A 22738-nucleotide genomic window follows, 5' to 3' on the forward strand; every position below is an offset into this window, starting at 1 on the left:
TTTTTCCGCTGACGGCATTTTACCGGCTAACAAATGTTAAAAGTAATCGTTGAGTGCAAGACGCGCCTTACGGCTTCGGAAGTTCCTCAAATGTTATCGCTGGATTTTTTTCTGTTGGTTATGCTTTCGCCGGGCCTTGTACAATCATACTGCGTGCACGAAACGAATAGCGGTGCACATTTCCAGTATTTTCTTCAAGGGTTTCGAGGCTCACGAAATTCATATAACGCAAAAAAAGTGGAAAAGTCGAAAGTGTCATGTTTGCATCTTCCTCTTACTCCTTTATATTTTTGCCATGACCTCATATCGTTGTAAGATGGAAATAGTTCTTAGCAAGATGCCAGCGCAGCCTCCGTTGGCGCAGGCTTTCCACTGCCTCTACGTGGTGGTCACGACAAGCTTGCTGTGGATCTTGCGACCCGTACCTCTCTGCGTGGCCGCCCTCTTTCCCGTCATCGCCCTGCCACTCATCGGGGTGCTCAGCACGGACAGTGTGTGCGCGTTCTACTTCAACGTGAGTCCTTGACGTCCTCTTCTGCCGCGAAGTCCGCGTGAACGCAGGATGCCTGTGTCCGCAAACACGCCTTGACTCCGTGAACTGCACTTCGTTAACGCTCACAGCGCTCGTAACCGACTCAACCTTCATACAAATCGATTGGGACAATCTCTACCTTATCTATAGGCTTTCTTGTACATCAAATTGGTGTCATGCGGGATTGTCCTCGGGGATATATGAAGCGTATATTGTCTTTATGGGCAAACCAGTATTTGACAAATCTATTTTCTGTGAAGTCTCTTGTGCTCTATAGACATCTGAAGGGGATCTTAGCACTATGTTTGTAGACATTAAAGAACAATAACTGTACACACGAAGCTTGCTACGCTTGTCTAGTTGGTTCACATGGCCTTAACACGGGCGTTAAAAACGCAAGACCTATGATCATGGTTTCTAGGCAACCATAGACTTCCCACAAAGGCTTCCCTAGACTTTCCATAGCCTGTAGAATTTTTGTTTTTCTGAAGGAAAGCAGCAGTCATGTTGCGAACACATCCTCGCTCTATGGCTTACATTAGAAAATACGTGATAACGATATCAGACTCAGGAAATATTTGCATTTTCTGTAAGGCTGTGCTTTTGCATAGGGCGTGCGCCGGAAGCAATTGCGGAGCCGGAAGTATGCCCTGGCAGTCATGCTTTAGGCGGCGCCTATTGGGTTATTATGTATCGAGTCAGTGCGCTGCTGCACCTGCAAAAAGCGTAAAGCGTCGCGCGCCTGCCGCGTCTTGCAGGAGAGCATCCTCCTGTGTCTAACGAGCTCCCTGATGGCAGCGCTCGCCCAGCGCCAGGGCCTCCAGCGCTGGCTCACCGTCGCCTGCCTGCGGTGTCTCGGCGGAAGCCTGCGCTGCCTGCTGTTCTCGCTGATGGCGACCACCGCGCTGAGCGCCATGCTCTTGAGCGCGCCGGCGGCCGCCTACGGAGCCATACCCGTGGCCGAGACGCTGGCCAAGGAGTTCCAGCGGAAGCCGCCGCAGCCTTCATCGGCGGTCGCTGCCACCGGTCACGCCAACGACGCCGGTGAGCCTCTGCATCATCATCATCATCATCATCATCATCATCATCATCATCATCATCATCATCAGCCTGGTTACGCCCACTGCAGGGCAAAGGCCTCTCCCATATTTCTCCAACAACCCCGGTCATGTACTAATTGTGGCCATGCCGTCCCTGCAAACTTCTTAATCTCATCCGCCCACCTAACTTTCTGCCGCCCCCTGCTACGCTTCCCTTCCCTTGGAATCCAGTCCGTAACCCTTAAGGACCATCGGTTATCTTCCCTCCTCATTACATGTCCTGCCCATGCCCATTTCTTTTTCTTGATTTCAACTAAGATGTCATTAACTCGCGTTTGTTCCCTCACCCAATCTGCTCTTTTCTTATCCCTCAAAGTTGCACCTATCATTCTTCTTTCCATAGCTCGTTGCGTCGTCCTCAATTTGAGTAGAACCCTTTTCGTAAGCCTCCAGGTTTCTGCCCCGTAGGTGAGTACTGGTAAGACACAGCTATTATACACTTCTCTCTTGAGGGACAATGGCAACCGGCTGTTCATGATCTGAGAATGCCGGCCAAACGCACCCCAGCCCATTTTTATTCTTCCGATGATTTCTCTGCATCTCGCTGGGCTGTAACCCACGCCCAGCGAGAATTAATCCGGAATACTCCAGTGCGGCGTGCCTCATTATCAAATCGTTGTTTTGGCATGTGAAACCCCAGAATTGAATTCAATTCATGCAGATGACAGTTTCTCGTTATCCATTAGGTTACGCCATAATTATGCGTCCAGCGTTGAATGGAACGTTACCTCTGAACAAAGGTAAATCTTGTTTCAGAGCCAAATCCCGGGTTTGGTGGACAGTCAGTGGATGACCTCTCCTTGGGGGAAGAGTGTGCTGACAGCATTCGGAAGGTGCTCCTGATTGCTGTGGTGCTTTCCGCCATCATTAGCGCCCCTGCTTGTCTGACTGGAGCCTCGGCAAACATGTTCCTGAAGGGCTTTCTTGAAATGTAAGTCCGCAATTTTTGACAAAGATCGCTTCTTATCATTGCCTCCTTCCTAGCGTGCTTGTGTGCTGCTCCACGCTGATATGTTTTCTCTCGAAATAATATATTGACGCACGGGTCATTCAGAGACGACATTAAGACACAATAGAAAGAGATGACTGTGTAATTCGGCAGTGATACGCAAAGAAAGCCATTCGTTTGAATTAACGAAGGCGGAAATGTACTAGGTTAATATCGCACGCGCGAAAACCGGATTAAAATCATAAAAAACAAAGGTAATTTTGGTCGTGAAATAACATGCCTTAATGCATATCATATTGACCGCAAATAAAGGCGGGGACAGCGGAAGAGAACACAAGACCAACCGTGTTAGCGCCCGTGTTGCTTTGTGTTCTCTTCCGCTGTGCCCGTCTTTATTTGCGGTCAATGTGATATGCAGTAAACACCAACTAGGCCAAACTGAAGTTCTTCTGGAACATGCCTTAAGCCTGTGCATGGTGAACAAGCAAGTGCGATTTAAAAATACATTTGATGTCAGGGGTAACTTTCAGCGTGGCTGTCACGCTATATTAACTATTTTTTTACCTTATGCACCAGTGAATGTCAACATCGTACACTAGCACTGGCAGTCCATCTATCCGAGACCGAAGATCATTCAAGTAAGATCGTTTGTATGGATGCACGAGTAAATTATTTACAGAATATGTCATTTATGAAATAGGACTGCGCAGAAATACTTCCCGCAAAACCAGAGTGAAGCAAACTATGCAAGCGTTTTTGCTACTATAGGTGTGCTCCAAGCAGCGCATTTCCCAAAACTTGTCCCACGAAACTGGCACTGTTCAAAAATTGAGCAATGAGAAGGTCGCAAGGCGCGGATGAGCTGTGATATTTTACGAAGTCGAACGCCTTTACGACTAAATGCACGATACCGCGCACTTATTCCGTTATAAAGGTCCCTTCGCTATAACGATCACACGCTCCACATCACCACCGAAACAGGTATTTTTTCAGTATTTCTTTTTCTAGTTATATAACAAGGAACATTGGGCAAAAAATGTCCATTGGGCAAAAAATGTCCATTGAACTTTCATTGATAAGAAGCGTAGGATACTTTTCATCAATATATTGTTTTTTTCTGCGCACTTCTCATCACGCAATTATTCACTTTTTTGGACTCAGCGTTGTCAAGACTAACACAGCGTGATAAGCATGACGTACCGACAGTTATGAAGATAATCAAGTAACAGCTGTTTCTCCCTGGCACTCATAATCAAGGTGATGATGCCTCGCGTTCAATAAAAGCTGGTCAACACTGAGGTGGAAGATAACGAGATTGACGAGGTGACCCAAATTGGTGTACTCTAAGTGAGCAGTTTTACAGCTCGCCCGCATTTACGCGAATGTATGTGTTGTGCGCTAAAGTATGCGTCGACACAGTGCCTACAAGTGCCACTTTTTACTCAAGTAACAGGATGAACAGGATACAGAGACTTCTTCGGTTACTAGCGATTAAGTAATAAGAGCCTTGAAAGACATGCCCCGGGAAAAAGCGGCAGGAGAAGAAGGAATTGCAGTCAGTTTAATCAAAGATGGAGGAGATATGCTTAAAAAAAAATCGAAACCACTTCAATCAACCAAGAGAGCAGGCTTGCTTCAGGAAGGGATGTTCTACGATGAATCCCGTCTATGTTATCGATCAATAAATGATAAACCTGTGGACTGCAATCAACCTCTCTATGTGGCTTTCATAAATCATGAGAAAGCATTTGATCCAATTGGGATACCAGCAGTCATGGAGACATTGTGTAATCCCGAGCACGGGAGGAATGTGGATATGTTGAGAAATATCTACAAAGATCCCACAGCTACCTTGCTTCTCCACAAGTAGAAAATTACCGATCAAAAACGGTGACAGGCAAGGAGATAAAATCTCTCCAGTGCTGTTCACTGCATGCTTAGAAATTTAGGAATGATTTAGGCTTAGGACTGAGGATCAAGGATAAATATCTCAACAACCTTCGATTTGCAGATGACATTGGAACTCCGGGGATGAATTGCAACAAATGGTTGAGGGCCTTAAGCAAGAACGTGTAACAGTAGGGTTGAGGATTAATGTGCAAAAAATAAAGGTAATGTTTAATAGCTTGTCCAGGAAGCAAGGATTCATGATCCCCACTCAGCCTCTAGAGTCCGCCAATTATTCACATGCTACTCTTATCATGAAAATGAAATTCACAGAATAAAAGTTGGGCTGGGGCGCATTACCAAATCCTGACTGGGAGTTCACACTTGTCGTTGAAAAGAAAAATCGACTATCGTTGCATTCTACCTGTGGTAACACATGGGACAGCAACTTGGAGGTTAACAAAGAAGCTCGAGAACAAGTTGGGGACCACGCAAAGAGCGATCGAATGAAAACTGTTAGGCGTAACGTTAAGACACAGGTAGAAAGCGGTCTGGATCACAGAGTAAATGGGGAAAGACGATAGTCTGGTTGACATCAAGAGAAAAAAAATGGAGCTGGGCAGGCCATGAGTAGGGCAGATATCCGGTGGAACATTAAAGTTACAGAATGGGTGCCGAGGGAAGGAAAACGCAGTCAAGGATGGGACAGAATTAGGTGGGATGGTGAAATGAGGAAATTTGCAGTCGCAAGTTAAAATGAGCTGCCGGAAGACAGGGATAATTATAGATCCCTGAGAAAGGTCTTCGTCCTGCAGTTGATATTAAAATAGGCTGCTACTGCTGATGGCCTAAGTAAAGCTTATAGTAACCTCTTGTGATGATTTGTGCAATTGCAATGTATGTGAACCATTTTTTTGTTGCGGGAGCGTTCTCATCGAAGCAGAATAATAAAAGGACTGGATGTTGACGATTAAGTCATTCTCTACGCATTACACCGACAGCTAAGAAGGCAACGATATGATCACTGCAGTATTATCTTTCCTTTGAGTGTTAGCTTGCTTTCTTATGTTTTGTGGTTAAACTCTGCGGCACCAGATGTTGCTATAAGCGTTGTCGCTGCCGTGGACCTCTCTCGTAACAAGGTATACTGCAAATGGTAATGCGTTACGGGCACGCTGAAACTCTTTTGATGAGTGGACAAACACCAATAAATCAATTCCGCAGTCTACGTTTCAAGTAACCCGTCACGCTAACAAGTCCAAATCACGAAATCGCTGGCGGCCACCTACAACCAACGGGCCTCGCAATATGCAGCAGCTAGGCGCGTATTGAACATAACTGACGACATGCCCATTTACGGCGAAGCTTATTACCGCTTACTGGCGGCTGAGTGCAGTCGTCAGACTTTGCGCTCACTATGTCACGTTGAAACTGGGGGTTGCGAGTTGACGCATACTTATGCTCGAGGCTTAACGTCGTGCATTATCCGGGTTTCATTGTGCTGGAAGAATACGGAGATCCGAGGAACCCGATTTTTCAGCTTTACAACCGTAAGCAGAAAACAGCGCTTGAAGGCAGAAAACGTGTTGGAGAATTAGTTATGTTTAACTGGAGTGTCTAAATCTCACGGTAAAGAAAAATTAAAGTGAACGAAAGGAAAAATTCGTTGCAAGTGGGAGCCAAACCCACATGTTCCACATTACGTGATGCCTATGCCAGTTAAGGGACCATGGCCACCTTCTGTCTTTTCTCGGGCATTATTGTATGTGTACTGTCGGGGCGCTATAACGTAAAACTATTCCAAACTTTTCTATTCCAATTCTGCTATCAGCCCTCCACGATTGGTCAAAAACTTTTTTCGGCCGCACCCACTTCACCTGTCTGTCACGCGACGTCACGAAAACCGCGATACCTCCCCATCTGATATGATGTGTACACACTGATTATGCATATTTGACAGAAAAAGGAAAACCAGCTATTTCTGATTCGACCCTTTTTTGCGATTCGCCCTCGGCTATTGGTAAAAAGTTTTCGGGCTGCACCCACTTCACCTGCCTGTCACGCGACGTCACAAAACCGCATAAACTCACCGCGTCAAAGTGACGTGTACGCGATAAAGATGCATTAATATGCCGAACAAAACTGAATTTTCTTCGGAATAGCCGCAGCCTGCCCCGATCCAAAAGGAATAAAAGATGGCTGCCGCCAATCGCTGAGACGCTGGCTTCTCGCACCTGACGGAGAGCATGGGTGTATTTGCGTATAATAAAACATCTTGTGTGACCGTGCAACGTTTTCAAGCACTATCGGCACGTTTACTAGCTCATTCTGCCAACTCGCCTTTGCTGAGGGTCAGTTTTAGCGCCATTATTAAGCTTCCGTTGCATGCCGCCGCGATTTTCATCCAGCCACCACAAACTAAGTAAGGGAAAGCCGACCAATCGCAGACGTCGGCACCACCCTCTTCATCCGGTTATCGAGTTTCAGTGCACAGGCTCTGCCCCAGTGAATCCCTCTCCGCTTGAGCGTTCTCCTCGCCTCTTGTCAACCAATTAGATACGACAAGCCGCTCAGTGTACGCAATGTTATTCGTTTTTCAAGCAAACAAAAGCGACCTCCTATGAACGAGGAGAACGTTTGATTGGCCTGTTCAGACAACCCTGCGGGTGACTGCCCGGTGCGTGCCTCGGTGGTTAAGCAAATTTGACGTCAGGAGTTTGGAATAGAAACGTATTGGAATAGTTTTACGTTATAGGGCCCTCGATCTCAGCTTGGGAGGGTTAGCCAGCGTCATTCGTGGCCATGGCAGTGGATACATACAAGCATTTGAGCAGCGGAGCTGAAATACAGTGTACGCTGTAGCTGAACCATTGGAGACGACATGCGATGCTGGAAGCGCGCGGAAGGACATGGTCCGAGTGCTTCGAGGCTCGTGTTCGATTTCTCTGGGATGTATTAGTTTATATACCTAGCAAATAAGGATCGTCAAAGTACCCATGGGCAACAACGTTTCATGTACAACGCCCATGAAGGGCGAGATTTGTATTTCCTCCCGTTTTAGGCCTGCAGCAGAGAATTGAGCACTGGGCTTTGAGAACAGCACCGCACACTCGAAATGCAGGAAACAGCACTTCCGTATGGCTGCCGTCGAGAACACGTCGCCTTTATGTGCGCGATGCACTCTTCTTGCTATGTACACATGCACGACTAAAAGTAAACCGAATCACAAAGTCCCCGAAAAAAATAAAGCAGAATTTCTTTGTTATTCAAGACTTACAGACTCAAATTGACGATAACACTGGACATTTCTCAATGCTAAGTTTGGCCTGTTGTCGACGCTTTGAAGTTGCGTTCATAGGGGAAAATGAAAATCGGCTTTATCTCTGTTCCACATACAGTTGCTCGAGGGAGTGTACCTGACCTCCAATGATATTCGACGCACGTGCATTACGATTTTTGCAGGCCGACAATAACCGTTGAAAAAGTAGTCGATTTTGTGAACTGTGCGATAGTTGCATTTATCGCCGCGCATGACATAAAAAGGCTCAAACTGCTGAATGTGGCGAATTCTCGCCGCAATTAGAGGCGCAATGTCGACTAACGCGTCTTACGTGTCAGAAATTATGTGTGTGTGGCGACCTTTACTGTGCAGACAAATGGCGGAATTCTTCAGAATCAGAACCTTCCCTTCCTCGTTCGGTAAATTTCTGTAGGATTCAACACACACACACATGTCTCAAACCGCTTTCCACGCTTATAGCAGCAGCGGTTGTCGGCTTTTTAAGCCCAAATTGGTGGCGTCATGTCAGCTAGCTTTATCTCAAATGCGCGACGCTGTGTGCTTGCGTCATAAAAAGCTTTCCTCACCTGCATGATAGAATCATTATGTTCCAAATTCGCAAAGGAAATGCATTTAACATTTCACTGTCGTTCTATGCAGCGACACAAACAGGCATATTCGTGACACGGACACGTGATTGTACCGCTGTCACCTCATTAGACCTGACGAGAGCTTAGGGACATACTCGCTTTTTTAATTCAGTTCTTTGTACTTAATGATATACTACTGGATTTAAAAAAAAGGATGTGTTTACTCTCCGTGTTAGATACAGGAAACAGCACTTTCATCTACGTCGACGAATTAGCCAACTCCTCAATGTTTAACATGGTAAAAACCGGTTTTCTTTTGTAAACACAAGGATAAAGATGCAGCATTGTGTGGTTGGTTGGAACGTTGAAGCTGAATCCTGGACTTTGACGTAATTTCGCAGCATTTGATTTACACATAACGCTTGCTTTTCGCCGTCTGTGATGACATAACGGCCTCAATCAAATTAGTGTCAATTTTCTCGAAAGCTGGTGGCAAGAACATCAATTAATTAGTTTCATACAGTTCCTTGTCTACCTGATATCATATTCAGGGTGAATATGTTGTGTAATCACGTCATACAGTTACTTTTGAGAAGAGTTAAGTATACCATGCAAGGGGTCTCAGGAGGATAGCCCGTTTGTTTTTCAGAGAAGGATACCCGGATATGGTTACGTTCTCCAACTGGATCACAGCCAACACCCTCTGCGTGACCGCCAACATCACGGGCCTATGGCTGTTCTTCGTTTTCTTATATATTCGAAAAATGTGAGTGAACTTTTCATTCGATTTCAGATCTCTTTTGCCTAATCGACAGTTATTGTGTTCTTCGAAGCGTACTATGCTGCGTGAGAACGAGAAAGAACTACACGTGTGAGATTGACCCAGCACGATGGGATGTCTGCTGCTCCTCTGTTTATCGTTTATTTGTTTTATTTATGGACAAACAAACAAACAAACAAGCAAACAAAAACAACGAAGAAAGTCGCAACAGACATCTAGTAAACCACGTAAGCGCTGCAAGAGATTGTACTCAAATCCATTGAAAGCAGCAACGGACATTTTCATAGCCTAAGGAATACTTTTTTTTAAAATGCAACACACCCTTGTGCTCATCCACAGGCTCGGTGTTGTCTCCAAAATACACGCTCTGACGCCTCCATTCTCAGACTCGATCTGTTAAGGGCAAAAACTTGCTCTTTACATGGAATTTTCTATGATATACTAGAGGGACCTCTGGCGCTACGGTCGTTGACCCACCATGGGAATGATGGGAAGTACATGGATTTGTCTAATCTTCGTGCTTGTGGTTTCCTACGTTCTTGTGGCTTTGTTTATGGCGCTTTATATGCCTTCATTAGGCAGCTTTAGTTTAAAGGACGCAAGCCGCTTGCGTCCCCTAATCTAAAACTCTCTACTGTCGTAAATTTCAGGGCAATCTATACTCCTCGAAGTGCAGAAGACGCTGCTCACACGCAAAATTGCTACTAATTGCAATGATTGAGCTTGCGGAGGCGGCCTAATTGAAACTCGCCAAGTGTCCTAAGGCACTGGCATGCCCGCGATAAATTCACAAGGGCGTTGCACATTGATTGTCGATGCAAGCGTCTGTGGCGTAACGGGAAGCCTGGTAAACTGGAGAAAGTGCATTGGTCTCTGGCATGGAGAGTGGCCTTCGACCCCGGTCACCTTTGACAGCCTTATGTGGCTGACGACACACGTTATATATCTAGGCGTCCCACTGGAATATTACAAAAATAGCGATGAGTATTGGCAAGAGCAAAGAAGAGATACACAGTAAAAAGCGAACAGGTGGAATGGTGGGCATCTGTCAATGCCTGCAGGAGCTGCAGTTCACAATAATTTTTTTGTCGCAGAACTCTGGTATGTAATGCAGCTATGGCATTGTTCAAGGTTAAATATACAGAAGCTGCACTGAGTCTTCGCAGTATTTGTGTGGGCTTCGAGTTAGGCACGATGCAGTCGCACGAATTTATTGAGACGAGTTAAAGAAGAAGGTTTGGGAATAACGCACCTCTTTACACGACAGGTCATGAACCGGTTCTTATTTTTCCGCTACTCCAGCGATTCTTTCTTGCGCACGGTGTGCCAAGCAAGGCTAAGGAGCACGTTACCTGGCTACGCAGTTGGCACAGAGAATATCCTGTTCGTGGTTTTTTTAAAGAAGTTATCTTAAGTGTCCGGTTCATGTCCGTTAGATCTTCAACTCAATATATTTTTTCAGTGAAACGTAAAAAAGTACAAAGATGTATGCGATGTAGTTCTCCCTGTTCCAATGTACAGGGCAATATACAGTGGAGGCCAAGGGCAAGACATGCTTAAGCAGGCGAAAAGAATGCAAGTAACACCAGAGACCAAGTCCTTTTTTGAGCTGCACAGGGGTACATTGCCTGTCAAAACCTTCTTAGAAGATCGCAGTTTTTTCTCACCCTGGGGGTCACATTGCTTGATCTGTAAGAAACCAGAAGCTAAAGATCACGTATCAGCAGCTGACGGCAGGACGCTGCCCTGGATTCGGCAGAGCCGACTTAGCGGAGCGTTATAGTACGACCGCGTGGCTTCGTCGATTTAGCAGCTTGTACGTGTCGATAACTTGACAACACGACGACGACGACGACGACGACGACGACGACGCAAACGCGCCTCTATTGTGCGTATGATTGCTATCGCAACAGTGAGAAAACAAAGCAAAACAAAGCAAAGTAAGGACCTGTGCTCGAATTTCAGTTGAAGAAGTAAGCAAATTTTTACTTTCGCCCTTAGGCGATGTTGAAGCTGAAGAACAGGAAAGGAGTATGAGAACGACGGACTTTACGAGAGGTGCCATCTTCGTCAGCATGACAGAAAAGGCGACGCATGTGCATGCGGAATCGGCAAGCCTAGTTTCGAGCTATTCACTGCTGTCGCAGCAAAAGTGCACTGAATTCGAAAATCCGAGGAAATGTTTTACCGAAGTGCAAATAGTAGTGTTACGGGGATGTTGGCAGAGATCCTACTAACTACAGGTGGTACAACCGTACGGTAAAGATGAAAAAAGGGTCGTCTGCGTCTTTGGACAACGTGACACAAAAGCGCGAATTTTGAAGAATGTAAAAGCAGTGACATTTTAAAAACAGAACCTAATATGTATTCAGTATTCGCTATGGAAGAGGAATGGTAAATTATTGTTTGGTGTCGCTTTAGATACTTAACCAACTTTATCATAGCTTCCAGATTTCGTTGGCTAGCGAAAGAAAAACAAACAAACAAGTAAAATAAAAAGTAACAGCTCATTAAAAAGTTTGCATGGCAAAATCTTTTTTCCGAGGAGCTCATAATAAATCAGAATGTCTCGGTTTCTCGACCTAGGTAAGCTTACTGACGAGTCAACAAATTAGTCAGCTTTACCGAAGAACGTTTACGCACTTTGCGTCTACAATGTTTCGTTTACTAATACAAAAATTAGGCGCTCAAAACGCGGCCCTGCTTCGTCTGTCAGTCTGTTCATCAGCGCCATAGTTCGTGTCGTCATTTCGTCACGAATGCATTGCTCACTTAGTATGCGACACACAATTCCCTATGCCACCAATTTTACTGCGACTGCAGCAAAGACTTCAAAGCGTCGTTTGCTCTGGCCGTCCATCTGCACTTTCTACATCTGTATCTCGTCGCGCGTCATTGTCGTCGCCCCTGTCCCATAGATCAGCGTCGCGTCGTCGCAGTCGCTGTTGTCATCGGGTTGCTATATCTGCATACTCTGTCTAAATTATGCACATAATTGAAAGGGTCTTGCATATAGTTGGGTATCTTAAGAGAATCGTTGAGTGTGTTAAGAACTGGCGGAGTAGCCGGTCAAGTAATCTGGGCCTGCAATCACAAAAAAAAGCACTTACGTTCAAACTCTTCGTAAGAAAAAAAAAAAATCAGCCAGTCCCGACATTGGCCACATCCTTACTAAAGGCGGTCGGCCGCTGCCAAAGAGCACTTGCACACAAAACACTTCCTTAATTCGGTCCGTGTTTTGTTTTACTTAAGTGCAAGTTGGTTTTCGCCCTGTCATAGAGGCGCACACGCCAGCTTTCGGCATTTTGCTTTACAGGAGGCGTATTTTATCTTTGGTAAGTCAGCCAATGTGTTAAAGGATTCACACAATAGATTTTGCTCACGAATAGGTGAATTGCGTGCCAGCACATACTGTATAGACGTGATTTCGAAAACACTTGTAATGTATCTGTGCGAAGCACGAGAGAGTCACTAGACGAATCGGGAACTCGTAGTACGCAGCCATAAATGTCAATACAAGCTCGGCACGTGTTGTGTCGTATGAAGTGGTCATTGTGTGGTGTGGTACGCTCTGTCGTGTCGTTTGCTGCCGGGTATTTGTAGTCCGCTCAAAAATGCCTCAACGGCCTGCAACCAATATTGTAGAATACTAGGATGGAGTACGGAGCACAATCGAAGACTGATAAATTGTCGCATCCTAGGAGAAAACGCTTTTCGTGCAATAATAATTTGAAGGAATATCGTTGTGAACTCCAGACAATTTAACGTAGCAGAATATCTAACAAATATCTGCAATTGTTTTTTCATTGTATAGTCGGTTACAATCTGAAAAAAAATGGCCAGGCTTAGCTTGGTTAAGCCAAGAATGCGTTGCATATTGCGCGAGTTGGGGCCCAGCTTTTCCTCCGGCTGTCGTGACGTCACGTCACGTAGTTGCGCTAAAGGTCAATGGTGGCTGCCCGGCCGCGCCCAAGGGCTGAACTGAGTGATTGAAATATGCAACGCATAAAATTCGATACAAGTTCCACCTACAACAACGCAAGGTAGCTGTTCTTCACCTCTGAAAGAGAGCAGAGCTGGCTGGAGTCCGCTCACTAGCTTAGTGACTTTGCCTTGGTAATTAGACTAATTAAAATATAAAAGCTCGGTGTTTCAATCTAAAATATATCCTTGGCTGCGCACTTGATATCAGTATCACCTGTAAGCTAAGGATTCTTACTAACGATACCTATTGTAAAAACCCGCATGCCCCATATGCACTGCATGTATAATCCTGTATGATCATATAAGATCGTTAATGATAACCTGTATGTGTCCATGTACACGCATATGATCACATATGATTCTATAGTAAAAAAATGGGTATTTCGCTACAAACACGCGGAAAACATGAATAAAAGTGGACAGGACACAGGCGTCGATCCTGTTCCCTTGTGTTGCACATGTGTTTTTAGTGCAATACCCTCTTTTTACAAGATGGGCATCCACCAACTAGCCCAACTAGCCGCCGTACTCATGCATGATTAAGGTGGGGGGAAATATGGGTCTTTTGCAATAGGGATTTCCAATAGCGCTAAATTCATAAAGGCAAATCAACGCAACAGACCAAATAAGACGTGCGTTCCCGTGGAAGTGAATTATTTTGTGGCAGGCAGAGGTGCGAAAATAGCGCAGGCAAGACGAGTACTTAAGGGACGCGGGCCGAATTCGCAAAGCTTTTCACTTGTAAGTGCTCTTTGCCACTAGCTCGACGCCTTCGATAATACTATATGTCCGGCATCAGGAGTTAATGGATCTTAGGAACAGTTCTAACGTAGGATGGTTTTGTGGACATGGGCGCAGAGGTGGGAAACTCACGCGTACTAGTGTCGTCTGCTTTGTTTCTGTGTTCGCGTGTCCGTTTCAGACATTTAAGGGCACTACACAGTGTGATTCAACACTATGGCCCGTTCTTCTGCTCCCTGAATATGCTGCTTCGATTGGACGTATTTGATTAGGCAGCGGTTTTGCCTAAACTTGCGAAGGCGAACACTAGTGTATAGTAGTAGATGGTTACGTGCGCAAATGGTGGTTGCCGCACGAGTGTTTCGCATCTCGTTTCAGAGAAAGAGTGGAACCAGGCTTCCAAGAGTCAATGCGGACCGCCGTTCAGGCCGTCGTTTCTACGGGAACCGAACGCGTGAAGTACGATCGTGCGCTTTTACCCTCGTATCGTTTTTTCTTTCTCTGCGCATGCTCCAGTTGACTTTTCTTACGTACCGTCTGCATGCGAATAACAATCGGATGTCTCGGGGACTAAAGTGAAGGTTTAGCCAATATCTAAGCATAACATTCTTACACGCGCCCTAGTTTCTCAGTGGCTGTGACGTATCCTGCTGCTAAGAACGAGGTCATGCGTGCGATCCTCAATAGAGGTGGCCATATTTCTATCAAGGCTAAATGCAAATAGAAAGACAGAAAAGAAGAAGAAAACAATGGCGTATCATGCTTTGGATGCATTTCAAGCAACCACATGTGGTCAAAATTATTCCGCCGAATAACAGACGAAGAAGAGCTGGATGCGAGATTCATGCATTCCATTTTTTTTTGTGGTGCATGGACGCAATTCCTGTCAAACCTTATCGCTTTTATTCTAAGTGCAGCACTATACCTTAGCTGCCTTTTGTCAAAGATGGAAGCATGTGAAATAACACGTACTCAACGAAAAAGAAAACCTTTTTTTGGTCAAGGCATATTGGACGTGTTTCTCATCTTTCAGTGCGTAATAGATATTTCATGTGTGCTAACACTGAAAACATACCTTGAATATTAATCAATGACACCATCAAGTGATATTGAGGGCATGTTTTCACCGTTATTAGGGATGTAATGTTTATTACGTCCTAAGAGAAGCGGAACACGTGCGATATAAATTGAATAACACAGGGACCCCTCTTCTTTTGACTGATTTCGAGTTTGCGGGTGCGCCTCAATGCACGAAAGCATTTATAACAGACAGGGATTTAGTGCAAACGATATCTGTGTCAAAATGTTTTTGCGACGGCGAATTTTATTATGTAGAGTTTCTGCTAAAATGGCTAACCTTGAGAATCTCTTTAGCAACATTTTATTTGATATTTTTGTCGGACGACGACAATTCCATAGTTCCCTTTTATCCCCATGATTTCAGGCCAAGAGAAGGAGTCGTGATTGTGATATACGCAGTGGTCCTCTTGATGGTGTACTTTGAGTGGTCAGACTTCGGGCTTGGCTTGACAAAGTTTCTTGGCCTGACCAAGTAAGTCTCCGTTTGGATCGTAATTCCATCCTAAGAACGTTGCTGTTGTCATAACTCATAACAACATATTAACGTGTATTGATATGTCACGAGAGGTGTATGATTGATGTCACCTTAACTCATAAGATACATTTCGAACACTTGCTGCTCAGTAGGCAGCCGGACGTTCACAGCTTTTCGACGACTGCATTTTATAGTTCGCTAAGCAGAACGTTGATCGAGCAGCGTCCATATTGCTTCATTGTAAAGTGAGATCACACTACGACGCTACGGCTATAAAAGGCCTACTGCGACATTTTGTATGCCTTGCATTCCTTTATGGATTAGATGGCTTGATGTTTTAAATTCGTGTGTCAAGCGTGTTTGGTTACAATTGCAGATGTGTGCAGCCTTCTCTATATAAAAAAAAAACAACGTAACTGGAATTTAAGATGCATTAAAATAGTTAAAAAGAATTCAGCTATTATTCATCAATTCCTCAAATTTAGTGTCAGTTATTTAACAAAATCTTACCGCACTTCTATCTGCAATCCTGCCTTATTTCGAGGTTATACGATTAACCGTTCAAGCAAAACACTTCTCGCTGCCGTGTAAACCAAGGGCTCTTTCATTGCCCACTGCCCCAATTGCGTTCATCGTTCACGTAACTTGCAAATTTACTGACAAACCAATGAGAAACGTCTAGTTTTATCTGCGTAATCAACGTCACTGCACTCCGTCATGCCGCGATGAGACCGTGCCGATGAATCGAGTGATGATGTTGCCTCTCGCTTACACTTCGACTTTTCTTCGCTTCCCCAGATGGATCGACGAAACGACGCCCTTCGTTGTTGCGCTTATCCTCGTGCTCATTATTTTACCGTCCGTGGCGTCCAGCGGCTACGAACGAATTGCGTTTTGGTCGGACGTGGAAATGTCCATACCGTGGAGCACGCTGCTCGTCATGGGTTCGGGATTCGCTCTCACCAAGGCAATGCAGGTACAGCAATTTCTCTTTAGGACTGTCAGCATGTCATCGCCATCTGATTATTACTAGGATATGTAAGGTGATTACAAGTCTCGGTCAACCGAAAATTGCTGAAAATGCAAGTTTCGGCACACATTCCAGGTTCGACGTGAACACAGTGGCGTGCGGTGGAGACAGGCCGAAGCCTTGCCGCCTGTTTCCTTCTTGTGTTCTGGTGCTTGCGGCAAAGTATTAAAAATTAACCGCAACTTGCCCTTGAGCGTATCTTGCTGAAGGCGTCGCCAGTTGTTTTCCAGATTGTTACCCGAGTGGTAGCCGCAAAAAATTTAGAAGAAGATAGTGGCTTTCCTTAACCCAGGTAGTATAATGGCTTAGAAAACAGTTTCAGGGCGTTTGTAGGGGCAGATTGCTGTGTCATAAGCCGAAAAATAACAATAAATTGAAAGCTTGCCGAGTTAGCGATCAGAACTCAAGGCTGATATTCCCCACTCGCAAACTTAAAGCAGAGGCGGTGCCGTATGCTAACTGAAAGAATGCACACTGTTTTTGAAAAGAAGAAAAAAAAGAAAGAAAGCCTGGCATTTATGGAAATACCCAAGCAAATCAGTTTCGTCCAACTTGAGTATTGTGCAATGAATACATTTTCTTTTCTTCTCCCGGCTTCTGTGCTTGCAGAAGACGTCGCTGGTGTCCTTCCTGTCGTCCAGCGTCCCAACAAGGCCGCAGCTGTCGCTCACTTTCCTGCAGGTGGTGCTGTGCATCGTGGTCTCCCTGGGTGCCGAGTTGCGTGGTGGTGTCGCACTGTGCTGCATCATCTCGCCCTTTGTGCTCAAGCTGTGCGAATCCTTTCACGTGAGTCAAGCTCAATTCAAATTTCTTGGCACGTCCGCTTAGGCTCTCGCTCAGGATCGCAAGCTACTGGATGACGCAACGAGCAGTCGTAAAGGACGTTGTGTAACAATTGGCGCTTTTTTTTCTGAAAGAATTGAATGAACGAATAAATTTTACTAGAAGCATACATGGTTCGTTGCCTGTTGCAAGGGGCAAGGAATCAGATAAAATGCAAGGTTATCGCGGCCTGTAGCGTAGCGTTACGCGATCAAAAAATAGCTCGGGTACTTGTAGCACTTGTACTGGCGGGTGCACTTGTACGCGTTTTATCTGTAGCTTGCTAAACGATAGTCTTTTATCTCTAGCCTACTGAATAACAATAACAATTAAGCAACGAAAGATATGAATGATTTCCCATTTGCGAGGAAGATAGAAGCGAAAACAATTTTTTCCATGTCTTGAAATTTTCAATTCGAGAGGTGCCTCTCGAAGTGAACCTTCAGTGCACAAACCACGTTGGTAATTATTAAATGTTCACTAAGTAACTAGAGTTATTCATTTGCGAAATTGAAGCCGATTGGCAGTGAAGTCATGTCGGCTTAGCAGAAATCCTAAGACTAAGAGAACTTTCGTAAAATATGTGGTTAAAATTTGCCACGAAATATATCGGCATTCAGTTGAATAATTTCCCAAATTCCTCCAACTCATTTTAACTTGAACGCCAATACGCATTCAGCGGATTTTGGGAGTAAATATCTTGTAACTGGTGCTAGGCTTGTAATTACGGTAAGCACACCTAACTTAACTACTCCTTGGGGAAAATTTTACATTTTCAATACGTTTCCTAAAGCCAATCATACGAAGGTTAATTAGCGAATCTTTTGTTTGCGGGAAATTTCGTTTTGTCCTTAATGTAATGTCTGCCTCTGCAAATATAATCATCCTGAATATGCAGAAAAGCAGTATCTCAAAAGCGATTCAACGAAATCCGAACTAACGAACGAATGAACGAACGAACGGACGGACGGACGGACGGACGGACGGACGGACGGGCGGGCAGGCAAGCGGGCGGGTGGGCGGGCGGGCGGGCGGACGGACGTGACAGGCAGGCAGGCAGGCAGGCAGGGTAGGGCGGGGTGGAGCAGGGCGGGACATCTGAATTTTTCGAAGACAGGCACACATCCAGACCATGTGCCACATCATTTGTGGCCTTTGTTCTCCCATTTCACGAGCGCAGTGGCATCCCCTGAGGCTTCTTATACCCGTCACGTTGTGCTGCTCCATGGGGCTCTTTTTCTCCGTATCCTCGCCGGCCAACAACCTGCTCATGGCCAAGGAGCGCATCAATCTCAGCAACTTGGTAAGGCGCCTCCTGTTTCGAGTGGCGAGTTATTCACTTGATTCTAAATGCACTAACGTATGATACAGAAACTTGCACGTTACCAAGGAACTTTGAGAAGAGCTTAAAGACGGCACAAAGGGCCATGGAACGAAAAGCGGTAGGCGTAATTTTATAGCAGCCCTGAAACACTTTTTGAACATAGTCAGAAAGTGTTGCCAATCAGTCGTACAGGCTGCTCTGAGCACTTGAGCCAAATATTACCGCACTGCATACAACAGGGAATTTACAATCTCGTGTCATTAAAACAGTGAAAATTTGCGTCCTCTCGCTTCCGTAGTGCCGTCGTGCAGCGTTATATTTGAATAATTTGAAGGATTTTTGCGGCAGGAGAATTGTGAGACGACGTCCCTTAATAGTGATACCATTCTATGATTAATCGAAAAAGTGTTTCAGGGCCCCTTTAAGAAACAAAAAGAAAGGAGTGTGGATTGGAGAGGAAACGGGGGTAGTCGATGTTCTAGTTGACATTAAGAGGAAGAAATGCAATTGGGCAAGCCAGGTAATGCGTAGGGCAAAAAAATCGGTCGTGTATTAAAGTTGCGGAATGGGTGCTAAGAGAAGGGAAGTGCAGTCAAGGACGGCGGAGAACTAAACGGTGTGATAACATCAGGAAATTTGCAGATATATCATGGCGTGAGCTGGCGCAAGACAGAGGCAATTGCAGATTGTTGGCGATGCCTTCGTCCTACAGTGAACATAAAATATGCCGCTGCTGCTATTGCTGCTGCTACTGCTGCTGCTACTACTACTGCTGCTGATTATTCGCCACCGCATTCACAATAACGTCTCAACTCGGTAGCCTCCTTAATTCAACCAAAGTAGATTGCAGCGTCGAATTTCTGATGAATCAGTTGAGTGGTCTCATTAACCCTACAGGACGATTCTTGCGATTTGGAGTTCTTGCAGTGAAACTTGGTCGTTCCAGTGCTTTTCATTAGGACAGTGATTGTGCCCGATAAGGAAACTTAAGCTGTATGGTTTGCGTAGGATTCTCATGGAGGTCTCATGGTAGACACACGACTTTAGTAGTGGAAAGAAGCTTTCTCTACCCCGTGGCATCTGAGATGGCAACGGCGTGTCATACTACGATCTCGGAGGCCGTGCTCTATCCACTGACAGGAGTCGAGATAGTGCATATTGTTGAGACGCGACTGAGGACAGCATTATTATCGTTTCGGCCATAATTCACATTCTCAATTTTTTGTAAAAGTTCAAGTTACACGAAAATGAAAAGGAAGAAAAACATGTTATTGTGCAGTTTACATAACGCAGGAAGATGGGAGTGTTGACACAAGGTTGACGACTGGGCGTGTTGGTATAGCATATTGGAGGTTGGAATGCGCAACAGTTTGACGATACGAAGTGATACGACGATGACGAAGCGTTGACACAGCTGAGTATGAAGTCAAATTAGCTAGTGTCCAGTTGATTCAAGGTACGTGGAGCCACACAAAGAGGACAAAAAATAAAATGATGGGCTTTTACATGTCAAAACCACGATCTTATTATGAGGCACGCCGTAGTGGGGGACTCCTGATTAATTTTGAACGTGCACATAAATCTAAGTACACAGGTGTTTTTGCATTTCACCCCCATCTAAATGCAACCGCCATGACCGCGATTTGATCCCGCGACTTCGTGCTTAGCAAACACAAAAAGGAGTGCTTATTTTGTGTGGTCTTATCTCAGGTAGGAAGATATCTAATACATCCGGTGATACACAAATCGGCGCTCCTGTCTTCCTTGCTGGTTTATACAAGATTACTAGCTCGTTTGGTTGAGTATTTCGAACGTTTGATTCACAAACACTGATTAGCTTTAAGGTATTGTATATCTGATGTTCTGCATTTCTATAATTATGTATTAGGTGCATGTTACACAAATGAAATATCTACTTTTGGTGTGGGGCTGTGTAAAAATAGAACTTTTTGTAAAGCTTTATGATCTATGTGAGGACACAGTTGTAACATACGCGACCAGCAGCCAATATATTTTAGCGTGTTGCTTCAAATGGAGGATATTTCACAGAACTTGATTCAGAGGTTGTTTCACAAAGGCCATATGTCTACACTTAACAAATATCTTAACAGGTTCACGAATAAGATGACTTCCAACTAAGGCTGCTACTTCACCTCGCTCGCCTATTGCTTACATAAGGGAAAAAGACTTGAAGGCGCCCGCTTTGCAGACGCATGGCGTCGTCTCGTGCAGGTGGTAGAATTAGCATACACGCGGTCACTCACCTTGATGAACTCCGTGCCTGCATTGCGTACTGCTGCTGAACATGAGTTCGTGGGCTTGAATCCCCGGTAGGCCGCACCCATATTTTGGTAGGGTCAGAATGCGTAAACTAGTGCAACGACTTGTACGCATATCTGAAATCGACCAAGAACCTTCCGCTAGTGTGTTTCCATAGCTAGTACGTCTGTTGCTTTGGGCCGCTAAACCCCACGACTTGATTCGATTTATTCAAGTGGTCCTGGCTGACTACGGTGCAAACGTGCTCCTACTCTAGTCTTCCACTTCAATATAACTTCTGCGGTACAACGGTTTGATTTGATTGATTGATTCCTCGTACGCTCAAGAGCAGATGTACGTGGCCTGACAGAGAACTCTGCAGCGGTATTCGTATTAGAAATCGCTTGTCCACCAATAATGATGGAAACACGCAAGTGAACACGTCGTTTTAACAAACTGTCATCAGAACATAAGTCACACTGTCACATGTAAAGAAGGTGATCAAGATTTTACAGTAATACACATTTCGATGGTATACTTTTACATTCACAAGAGTAAAACTGAGAAAAAAAGATGCAGGCAAGGTTAGGCTAGGGTAAACACCTAGCCCACAAGCGACAACTATGTCGTGGTCTACGGCATATGAATTTGTCAGTATTGACGTACCATGTAATATGACGTATACGGCACAATGACACTCTGTGCTTGCGTTTTTCGACTTCGAACACACTGTTCCGGGGTGCCTGATTGCTTATGTATCCTCCTCGTCCTTTTTTTTTTTCAGGCAGTGTCCGGCCTGTTCGCCCACCTCATTTTCGTGAGCACGGCCGTAACCATGACGAACACCATAGTCCCAACAGCGTTCAATATAACCACTCAGCCGTTGAGAAGGCATCCGTGAGGCACTCGGAATCGCGCATTGTGCGTTTTCACATAAAACCGAACTTCTCCGCTTGTTGTGGGACAATTAAGCAACAAGGGTGGCTTGATGCTCGCTTTTGTTTTCATCAGACGCGCATGCGCGAAGCTGACCCCAAACATTGCTGAACATAGTACGAATGAGACGTATCATATCGATTATAGGCACACAAGTTTAATCTAGGCTGCATCACCTAGCATGCTAGCGGCCTGTTGCAGAACACACAGTCACAATAAGCTCTTGAGATCCTCAGGCATCGATGTGAGCTCGTGTGCGTTATGTTGCATTTGTGCAAAAGAATATGTGTAACGGGCTCTGCATGATATGAGCGTAGACAATCGTGCTAGCACGAAAGCACGTGTTCCCGACGTAGATTAACGGCTTGTGCAGTCGTTACCTAGCCGAACTGCTCTGCAGTCTGCGTGTAGATATCTTTGGAATCATTGTATTAGTGTTAGTGTTTGTGAATGAGGCACAGCGCTTGTTCTTTAGGCGACTCCGTCAATTTTGCTAGGTCAATGGTTCTCAATAAAGTTCATTTTGCGTGTTTTCTTTGTCGCTCTAATCATCTGTGTTGAACAGTGCAAGTGATATTCGTAATGTAATGTTGTATATATATATATATATATATATACATATATATATATATATATATATATATATATATATATATATATATATATATATATATATATATATATATATATATATATATATATATATATATATATATATATATATATATATATATATATATATATATATATATATATATATATATATGACTGCTTACGTGTTGGGAATGCGAAAGCATTATAGTCACTTTGGTGAACCGTCCTCTTTTTTCCCGCGCGCTCCTTGTCCGCGCAAGCTTTCGCCTGCATTCCAACTGCGCCGCTGTAAAGCCAAATCAAAACGCGCTCGCTTGCCCGCGAGGAGTGCATGACTCGAAGGACCGCTCAGAGACGTTCAACTGGACATTAAC

At 44.8% G+C, this 22738-nt stretch overlaps 1 protein-coding gene across 1 annotated transcript in view; it reads left to right on the forward strand.

Moving 5' to 3' along the window:
• The window catches only part of LOC135904913 (Na(+)/dicarboxylate cotransporter 3-like), a 32075-nt gene extending 9817 nt beyond the window's left edge, over positions 1 to 22258 (forward strand). The window contains exons 3-12 of the mRNA XM_065435919.2: positions 365 to 514; positions 1291 to 1576; positions 2389 to 2563; positions 8988 to 9104; positions 14223 to 14303; positions 15289 to 15396; positions 16198 to 16375; positions 17039 to 17215; positions 18432 to 18554; positions 21619 to 22258. Coding sequence (XP_065291991.1) covers positions 365 to 514; positions 1291 to 1576; positions 2389 to 2563; positions 8988 to 9104; positions 14223 to 14303; positions 15289 to 15396; positions 16198 to 16375; positions 17039 to 17215; positions 18432 to 18554; positions 21619 to 21735 — 1512 coding nt within the window. The 3' untranslated portion in view covers positions 21736 to 22258. The remainder of the gene's footprint in view (positions 1 to 364; positions 515 to 1290; positions 1577 to 2388; positions 2564 to 8987; positions 9105 to 14222; positions 14304 to 15288; positions 15397 to 16197; positions 16376 to 17038; positions 17216 to 18431; positions 18555 to 21618) is intronic.
• Positions 22259 to 22738: the final 480 nt, after the last annotated feature.

This window comes from Dermacentor albipictus, chromosome 3, assembly GCF_038994185.2.
Source record: "Dermacentor albipictus isolate Rhodes 1998 colony chromosome 3, USDA_Dalb.pri_finalv2, whole genome shotgun sequence".
Lineage (NCBI taxonomy): Eukaryota > Metazoa > Arthropoda > Arachnida > Ixodida > Ixodidae > Dermacentor > Dermacentor albipictus.